Source organism: Arachis stenosperma, chromosome 10 (assembly GCF_014773155.1).
Source record: "Arachis stenosperma cultivar V10309 chromosome 10, arast.V10309.gnm1.PFL2, whole genome shotgun sequence".
Lineage (NCBI taxonomy): Eukaryota > Viridiplantae > Streptophyta > Magnoliopsida > Fabales > Fabaceae > Arachis > Arachis stenosperma.
This window is the reverse complement of record NC_080386.1, coordinates 38,952,192-38,962,583: the sequence shown is the minus strand read 5'-3', so window position 1 is coordinate 38,962,583 and position 10,392 is coordinate 38,952,192. Positions and strand designations below refer to the sequence as shown.

The following is a 10,392-nucleotide window of genomic DNA, read 5'->3' as shown; positions in this document are numbered from 1 at the left end:
AATGCAAGGTCATCACCATGTTGAAAGAAGTCTCAGAAGAGGAAGGAATCAGACCCTTAGAAAAGAAGCTAGAAGTCTTGAAAGAAGGTGTGGAAGAAGCTAAGCAGGAAAGTGAAACTGAGCAAGCCAAAGAATTGCAAAAGGAAGGCATGCTGGGAACATACCAACCAAAAGCACCATTTCCTCAGAGATTAGGAGTAGGTGAAAAAGGGAAAACATATTCAAGGTTCTTAGAGACATTTAAGTCTCTCCACATCAATATTCCCTTTCTTGAGATCCTCCAGCAGATGCCTACACATATCAAGTATTTGAAGGAATTGCTGAGCAAGAAAAGAGTTTTGAAGGGAGGACAAACTGTAATAATGAACAAAGAATGCAGTGCACTCATCAAGAAGGATATGGTCTCTAAGAAAACAGACCCAGGTAGTTTTCATATCCCCTGCATCATAGGGGAAACAAAAATTGACAGAGGATTCTGTGATCTAGGAGCTAGCATAAATGTGATGCCTTTGACTCTTATGAGAAGGCTACAACTGAATGAGGTGAGATCCACTGATGTAATCATACAACTGGCTGACAAAACGCAAAAGCAAGCTGAAGGGGTAGTTGAGAATGTGCTGGTGAAAGTGGGAAATTATTTCTTCCCCACAGACTTTGTCATTTTGGACATGGAGGAAAGCTACCTACACCCTATCATTCTGGGAAGGCCATTTCTAGCCACTGCTAGAGCGCTCATAGATGTAGAACAAGGAGAGCTAATTTTGAGAATACATGATGAACAGCTCATTTTCCATGTTCTCAAACCTGTATCTGAGCCTGAACCAGAGCCTGAAAAGCCTAAGGATGATAGTAGCCATCTGTGTTTGGAGGAAAGCAATCTAGCAGCTGAAACTCTAAAACAATCCTTTGAAGGCAAACAAGAATTGCAAGAGTTAAAGCCACAAGAGTCAATAGAAACAGATCAAAAGGGCCCTCCTAGCATAAGGGTCAATGATGAAATCCTCAAGAGAGAGGGAAGAATTGGAAAGAAATTGCCAAGAGGGTGGAGAAACAAGAAAATTCCCACTGAAGGTTTCTCTCCGGGAGATAAAGTGATATCAAGTCATTATCTGCCAATCCCACCTGGCCTCAAACCCATCCCTTCTCAGCTCCCTCAAGTGTTCACAATCAAGAAAGTTCTTTCTATGGAACATTTGGAAATCATTAAGGAATCAAATGGGGATGTTTCCATAGTGAGAGGAGAGGACATCAAGCACTACAATCCACCCTAACAAGGGACAACCGTCAAGCTAGTGATGTTAAAGAAGCGCTTGTTGGGAGGCAACCCAACCTGAGGTAATACTCCTTGGCTGTCTCTTTTAATTGTTTCAATAAAAAGGGTAAAGTAGTTTCTGTGCATTGCAAAGAATTAAGTTTGGTGTTTCACACCAAACAATGAATTTGTGGATCAATAATTCAAAGGGGAATGTGTGACTCTAAGTTTGGTGTTCCACCATAAAGATCAACTGAACACAACAACCTTTGAATTATATGAAAGGAACAACCATTCTAAGCAATCACAGAAACGCTTAAAATCCTTAGCAGCAACTTCATTCCAAGGAAAACTCAAGGATTCAAAGAACAGAGAAGTGAGTAGGAGACTAAGTTTGGTGTTCACACACCAACTTAAGACTCAGACACTTGCCCATATATAGTTGAGCTAACCACTCAAGTGCTTGAGAAGCAAGCAACTTCATCACTCTTTGCAGGAAAGGAACAAGGATCTTAGAAAGAACATGAAGCAACAACTAGGAGAAGAAGGAGAAATCAAATTGTTTCCTGGCAGCAAAGAGAAAACAAGAAATTTCACAAGGTGGTGTTGCTCCTTGACCATTCTTTAAAAGGCAAACAAAAGCATGCTTGTTCTGGTTTAAACTGTAATTGTTGAATCTTTCTGGAATGTGAAGCTTTTAGTATGTTAGTCTGTTTACTGCTTTGAATAAAGTGAATACCTAGATGTTTGGATATAACTCCACCTTCTTAAACAAATGCTTGTCATGCTTGTTCTGTTTCCAAAAATTAAAAGAAAAGTTTGAACAAAAAGTAACTTGGCTTAATTAGTGACAAATCAAGGAGAATTAAGTGGTGGTATGCATGCTTGATTGTTTAGTTAGCTCACTGGAAATTGAGTGGAGAATTATCAATTTTTGTGTAGAAGTTGAATACTGTCTATGGATCTTGATGAATAAATGTCTTTGGCCATGAAAAAGAAAGAAAAAGAAGAAGAAAAGCCACTGAAAAAGGGCAACCCAAAAAAGCAAAAGAATTAAGAAAATAAAGCTAGGCACCAATGGTTTGAACTTTCGAGACATATGCCTGTGGTGTTTATGTACTAGGATCTGCTTGGATGAATAGGTTCTGTGGAGTGTTTCAACACTTGGTAACTTGGGTTAACTAACCCGGGATTATCAACCAAAAGTCCATTATCAAGAGCAACCTAGCTACAAAACATTTAGTTACACAAAGAGGTACTGGGCACCAATGTCTCAAAAAGAAATGTGAACTAAAATGCCTGTAGTGGATATGTGTACTGCACTGATAAGAAAAAGAAAATGCCAAAGGCTTGTGCAACACATGACACTGAGCAAACAAGGAGCAAAGGAGCTCTAAGAAAAAGAAAAACAAAGAAAGGAAAAAGTGCCAAGGACATAAGAATAACAAGAGGCCATAGCAGTGTTTGATGGATGCAATGAAAAAGTGATAATCCTCCCTGATAAGAATGAAAAAGTGATGCTACAACTTTCTGCATAAAACCCTTCTAATGAACTTCAAATGCTTGCTAATATAGCCAATGTAATTGCTTTCTGTTTCATCCTTTCTTCTCAAATATCTCAGGACTTGCTTAGGGACAAGCAAGTATTAAGTTTGGTGTTGTGATGCCAAGGCATCTTAGGCTAGTTTCACTAGCATTTTTATGTTAGTTTTAGTTGTTTTATGCATTTTCTTGAGCTTAAAGTAACCAAGAATGGTTAAATGAACAACAAAGTAATGAATCATCCAAGCAGTATAATTTTGATGCAAATTCCATGAGTTTTAGTTATATTACTTGAATGCTATGAATGGAAGATTTCTCATGAAATTTTGCAAGACTTTGATGCAATTGTTTGGATGATTTCAGAGAGGAAGAGGCTAAGCAAAGAAGTAACAAAATCAATAAAGGAAGCTTGAAGATCACATGTGCCAAGCCATATAATGCTGAAACTGGCGTTTAACCTCCAGTTTAACCTTAAACTGGAAGTTAAACGCCAGAACAAGAAAGGGCACCAAAGCTGAAAGTGGCGTTTAACCTTCAGTTTAAGGTTAAACTGAAGGTTAAACGCCAGAATCATGAAAGCTGGAAAAAGAGGAAACTGGCGTTTAACCTCCAGTTTAACCTCAAACTGAAGGTTAAACGCCAGAATGAGAATGGCACAAAGGGAGCATTTCCACGTTTAACCTCCAGTTTAACCTCAAACTGGAGGTTAAACGTGTTCGAACCATATTATGCACCAGGAAGCCATTTCCACGTTTAAACTCCAGTTTGACCTCAAACTGGAGCTTAAACGTGTTCGACATTCACACTCCTGGGCTACCTTCTTCATTCCCACGTTTAAGCTCCAGTTTGACCTCAAACTGGAGCTTAAACGTGTTCGGCGTTTTTGCTCCTCCAGGGTTGCCTTCTCATTTCCACGTTTAAGCTCCAGTTTGACCTCAAACTGGAGCTTAAACGTGTTCGACCAGAATTGCCTCTAGGGTTGCAATCTTCATTTCCACGTTTAAGCTTCAGTTTGACCTCAAACTGAAGCTTAAACGTGTTCGATTAATTACCTTCCTGGGTTGCTTTCTTCCAATTCCAAGTTTAAGTTTCAGTTTAACCTTAAACTGAAACTTAAACTTCAACTTAAACACCACTCTTTGAAAGGGTTTCTGGGCCAAATATATTGAAGTTTAAGTTAGCATTTGAGCACAATTATTAACTTAAACGTATTATGGTATGAAACCCAATTGAATATCATGGTTTATGGGATTGGGCTTGAAGAATTGATGAGTCTGGAGCATCCATTTGTTGAGTCTTGTGTCATTACTTGTTTATCACTAAGTTTGCTCAATAAATGTTACAGATTTGAATCACAGCCTCATCAGGATTATGGACCATAAACCCAAAGCAAAAGGAATTCAAGGAAAGGCCTCAAAGCCCAAGGAACACAACAGAAGCTCAATTCAGAAAGTGTATAAATAGGATAGAATTTAAGTTAGTTGACACTTTTGGACATTTGGGAACTTTTTTACACTTCGGAACTTTTCTTTCATCTTTGTAATTGAATTCAGAGCTATGACTCACTAAACCCCTTTCATTGGGTTAGGGAGCTCTATTGTAATTCAATGAATCAATAATAGTTTTATCTTCTTCTTCAATCTTTTCTCTTGAATTTTGTTAGAAAGCTTCTCGATCTAACTCCATTGGGTAGTTGTCTTGGGAAAGAAACTACCCATAATTGGAATCCTTCGGAACCTTGGGAAAGGAATGATGGATTCATGCTAGAGAAGCTTTCTCACAGTGAATTGAATTGGGGTTTGGATGGATATTGTGACATGTAATCCTACCAAATTGTGGTTCATGAAACTGTGTGGTATAGTCAGTGATCGAGCATCATCTCTTCTTATGAACATTTAAACCAAGGGATTGGGAATTTGTTTGTTTTTAGAGAGAATTGGTGAGCCAAGGGATTGGGATCCAATCATATAAGATTGCCAAGCAAAATTCAATGAATGCATTGGTTGAGGAAGAGATAAAAATGTTTTGATTCGGAGATCTCAATATCTCCTAACACCCAATGAACTCCCCATTTCTGATCTACACTTTCTTTTACATTCTGCCATTAATTTCATGCAATCACCCACATCCCTTTTGATTTCAGCAATTTACTTTCTCGCACCTTAATTCTCGCAATTTAAGTTTATGCAATTTCAATTCCTTGCAATTTACGTTTCCTGCCACATTTACTTTATGCAATTCACATCTAAAAGTTGATTCCGCTCAACTAATCAAACTTCTAATTCGAATTGCTCATTCAACCAATCCTTGTGGGATTCGACCTCACTCTATTGTGAGTTTTTACTTGACGATAACCGGTGCACTTGCCGGAAGGAATTTTGCCGTTTGTGCAATTTCCTAAAATCGTAGCATAACAAGTTTATGCGCATCAGAATCCAAGGGATCCTATCATCGCCATAACCACAACTATGATAATTATGATGAGTCAATCTCTCCTAGTCAACCCCAACCATCGAGGAGTAAGTCAAGCAAGCATAATTGACTTTAATCCATAAGTCCTAACCAACTTACCAAATTAGTTGATAAAAGGCTAGCGTCAATGGAAACAAGAGTCAACTAACTACCCAAGAATTACCACTAAATGTCAGACATTATGAATCTAGTATCCTAGGAATTCAACCCACAAGCCAAGGTATAAAAATCTACTCAAAATCTAAGGTTGGCATTTTCACAAACACCTTGTGTGCATAAAAGTAAAACATGGGAAATTGTAAAGGAATATGGAAAACTATAACCAACTATCAACAAAACAGAACATAAACAAGCAATCAAACATAAAGAGAGCATAAAATAGTAAATTCATTAATCGAAACTTCAAGAACTCAAAATTGTAATTATAAACAAGTAACTTGAACCTAGGCAAATGAAAGTAAATGTGCTATAATTAAAGAGGAAATTGAAAGTACTTACAATTAAAGAGGCAAAATCAAAGATCAAAGCTTGCTTTAAAATGCTACAATTGAAATGGAAACTGAAATAAAACCCTAAGAGAGTAATGCTACACTACTCCTACTCCTACTCCTAATTACTATCTAAAACTATCTAAGTGAGCTCTCTTGAGTTGTGTTGAATCCCCCTTCATATAGCACTCGAATTCAGCCTTCAAGCCTTCCAAAATGGACCAAAAGGCCTCAGAAAACGTGCTGCACATGTTTCATTAATGAAATCACGTGTTGGGTCTGTGCGTCCACACAATCGGTTGAAAATCCTCCTGTGCATACGCACAGATGCTCGTGCGCACGCACGCCTCGCTGTGTGTGCTTTTTCTCGTTTTCTTCATGTTTTCTCCCTTGTACATGCTTCCTTCCACTTTTGGCCATCCATTCTTGCCTTCAAGGCCTAAAATCACTCACAAACCATATCACGGCATCGAATGACATAAAAGTGGAATTAATTTGCTCTATTAAAGCACAAAATTGCATGTTTTCACATTTAGGATCAAATTAAGGATCAAACACAAAAGTGTGCTATTTTGGTGCTTAAGTGCGAGTTCATATACTAAAATTCATTCAAATCAAGCCAAAATATATCGAAAAATATGGACTTATTTGGGTGCTAATCTCTTGTTTAGAGTGTGTTTTGTGTTGTGTATGATAGGGAGAAGAGGAGCTGTAACCTCATACGATTCTGAACCAGAGAGAACATTCTTAATATTGAAAAGAGAAGCAGTGGCAAGAGACAAAAGGATGGTTGGTGAAGAAGAAGAAAAAATCCAACTCAAACCATGGAAGGAGAAGCACACAATCACCATGAAGAAGCAGTTGGCAACCATGCTCCACAAGAAAGGAGAGTGCTAGGCTCTTACATAAATTCCAATCCTGAGAATTATGGGAGTAGTATTTTGAGACCCAATATACATGCCCATAATTTTGAGCTCAAACCAAAGCTAATCACTCTTGTTCAGAATAATTGTTCCTTTGGAGGAAATGCTCAAGAAGTTCCCAACCAAAATCTAACCACATTCTTGAGGATTTGTGATACTGTGAGGGTAAATGGTGTTCATCCAGACACTTACAAACTGCTCTTGTTTTCCTTCTCTCTTAGGGACAAGGCATCAAAGTGGCTGGAATCATTCCCTAAAGAAAGCCTTACCATTTGGGAGGATGTTGTTAACAAGTTCTTAGCAAGATTTTACCCTCCACAAAGAATCAATAGGTTGAGAGCTAAGGTGCAAATATTTAGACAACGAGATGGGAAAACTTTCTATGAAGCATGGGAGAGATACAAGGACTTGACAAGAAAGTGTCCTTTGGACATGTCTAATAAATGGGTACAGCTGCACATTTTCTATGAAGGGCTATCATATGAATCAAAAAGGCCCTAGATCACTCTTCAGGGGGCTCCCTCAACAAAAAGAAGACAATTGAAGAGGCCATGGATGTCATAGAAACTGTTGTCAACAATAAGTATTTCTATGCCTCTGATAAAACTCAAAAAAGAGGAGTAATGGAGCTCAATTCCATGGATACTCTGTTAGCTCAGAACAAGTTGATCATAGCTCAACTAGCAGCCCTAACTAAGCAGATGGAGAATAACCAAGTCCCAACTATGCAAGTTGAAGCACCTCCACAAGAAGAAGCTACCCCAGAAGTTGAACCATATGACCCCAATGCCAAAACATACAACCAAGGTTAGAAGAACAACCCTAATTTTGGGTGGAGAAACCAACAAAACCACAACTAAGATCACAAACCATACCACTCTAAACAATATAACAACCACAATCCTAACCATCAATCAAACAACAATATACCCTACCACAACTCACATAATATACCCTACCACCCCAATCAACAACCATACAACAACCATTTTCAAGATGTATCTTCTTCAACCCCACAACCATGTGATAACAGTAACAACTTTGCAAGATTGGAGGCTGCTATGTCACAATTGGCAGGGAGTATTGCGACTGTTGCAGAGAGACAATTGTAAGCTGAGAAGAAGATAGATGCAATCCAAGAGGAGGCCAGATCCAACATGAGAAACCAAGGGACAACAATTTCAAAATTGGAGTCACAACTAGAGAGCTTGTCTAAAAAAATACCAATATCTACAACTACCTTTCCAAGTGATACAATGGTCAACCCAAGAGGAGAATGCAAGACAATCACACTAAGAAGTGGAAAGGTAGTGAATGAAGCATCCTCAAGTTACAACAAGCAAGAAGAAGAAGCTGCAAGTGACCCAGAAATCAACAAAGAAGAAGATACATTTACCCTAGCTCCACCCAAGCAAACTTTGAAGCCTTATGTTCCAAAGACACCCTACCCACAGAGGTTGAGAAAGGATGGGAAGGACAGTCAGTTTTCTAGGTTCTTGGATATCTTTAAGCGGCTCCAAATCAACATACCTTTTGCTGAGACATTAGAGCAAATGCCCCTCTATGCCAAGTTCCTAAATGAGCTTATAACCAAGAAAAGAAACTGGGGAGAAAAGGAAACTATGGTGCTCATAGAGGAATGTAGTGCCATCATACAAAAGAAGCTTCCTTAAAAGATGAAGGACCCTGGGAGCTTCCAAATCCCCTGCATTATAGGGGATATCAACATTGTAAAGGCATTATGTGATCTGGGAGCTAGCATCAACCTTATGTCCTTGGCCATGATGAAGAGAATGAGGATTGAAGAGGCCAAACCAATAAGAATGGCTCTTCAATTTGCTGATAGAACATTCAAGTTCCCTCATGGAGTAGTGGAGGACTTGTTGGTTAAAGTGGGAGAGTTCATCTTCCCAGCTAATTTTGTTGTACTTGATATGGAGGAAGAGGCTAACACATCAATCATTCTAGGAAGACCATTTCTAGCTACTGCTGGAGCTATAATTGATGTTCATAAAAGAGAGTTAGACTTGAGACTGCATGAAAAGAAGATGGTCTTCAATGTCTTCAAAGCAATGAGCTACCCCAAGGAATCCATTAGTGAATGCATGATGGTGGACACAATGGAAAAGCTAGTTCAAGAAGTTTTAGAAGAAGAACAATGTGAAGAAATAATGGAGCAAGATCAATAAGCATCATGTGGTGAACTACCACGAGAGAGCATAGAAGGCTCAATCATGCTAGACAAGGCAAGCAAAAGGGAAGTGGAGGCACCAAAGTTAGAACTGAAAACTCTGCCTCCAAGCTTGAAGTATGCTTACTTGGGTGACAATAACACATATCCAGTTATCATTAATTCAAGCCTGAGGGAAGAGCAAGAAGAGGAGCTTATGAAGGTGCTGAGACAACACAAGGATGCCATAGGATGGACACTTTCAGATTTAAAAGGAATTAGTCCTTCAATGTGTATGCATAAAATCCTCATTGAGGAAGATGCCAAACCCTCAAGGCAGCCACAAAGAAGGTTGAACCCATCAATGCAAGAAGTAGTGCAAAAAGAAGTGCTGAAGTTATGGCAAGCAGGGGTGATTTACCCCATCTCAGACAGCCCTTGGGTGAGCCCTGTTCAAGTGTTCCCTAAGAAAGGAGGAGTCAATGTTGTGCCAAATGAAAGAAATGAATTGATACCAACAAAAATAGTGACTGGATGGCGCATATGCATAGATTATAGGAAGCTCAATGAGGCCACAAGGAAGGACCACTTCCAATTCGTACGTACATAATAAAGTGGTCATTTATACACCCACCAAATTACTAATTGCATTCAAATCTAAATAAATTGGGCTGCTCATATGAATTTCTTATGATGGTGGCCACACCAAACTTAATTTTGGGCTTACTCCCAAGGTTAATCCAATTAGTTTGATGTAAGCTCAAATTAAGTAGGTTAGTGGCCATACCAAACATAGCTCCTTAGCTAGTTTCTCAACCCAATAAACCAACCTCAAATAGAGTAACATGCAACTTTACAATCCCAATTAACTAGGGAACTATGAGCAAAAACAAATCAAAGGACTATCAACTAATAAATAACTGAAATTGAAAATTAAGCAATCTAAGTGACTAAACATAAACTACACTAGAAAGCATGAAATTGAAAGGATATGAGTGTTGGGATGCCTTCCAACTAGCGCTTCTTTAACGTCATTAGCTTGTCGATTCTCTCTCTTCAGCTGAGGGTGTAGTTCACTCTTTGCTCATCCAATAAGTCCCCCAAGTAGTGCTTAAGCCTGTGACCATTGACAGTAAAAGTCCTCTGTGTTTTATCCTCCATAAGCTCTACATGACCATAGGGAGAGACTTTAAGGATTGTGAAGGGTCCCGACCATCTTGACTTTAGCTTCCATGGGAAGAACTTGAGCCTTGAATTGTACAGCAACACTTTTTGACCTTCTACGAACTCTCTTCTTGTCAGCTTTTGATCATGCCATTTCTTTGTTTTCCCCTTGTAAATCTTGGCATTCTCATAAGCTTAAGATCTGAATTCTTCTAGCTCATTGAGTTGTAGTAGTCTTCTTTCCCCAGCAGCTTGATTATCAAACTTTAACATCTTTAGAGCCCAGAATGCTCTATGTTCAAGCTCCACTAGTAGATGACAAGCCTTTCTAAACACCAATTGGTATGGAGACATGCCAATAGGTGTCTTGAAAGCTGTTCT

General features: G+C 38.8%; 1 protein-coding gene across 1 annotated transcript; it reads left to right on the top strand.

Moving 5' to 3' along the window:
* The first annotated feature begins 8,353 nt into the window (after nt 1-8,353).
* Nucleotides 8,354-8,866, top strand: LOC130956995 (uncharacterized). The gene has a single exon (XM_057883908.1). The coding sequence runs from the start codon at nt 8,354-8,356 to the stop codon at nt 8,864-8,866; it is 513 nt and encodes a 170-aa protein (XP_057739891.1).
* The last annotated feature ends 1,526 nt before the right edge of the window (nt 8,867-10,392 follow it).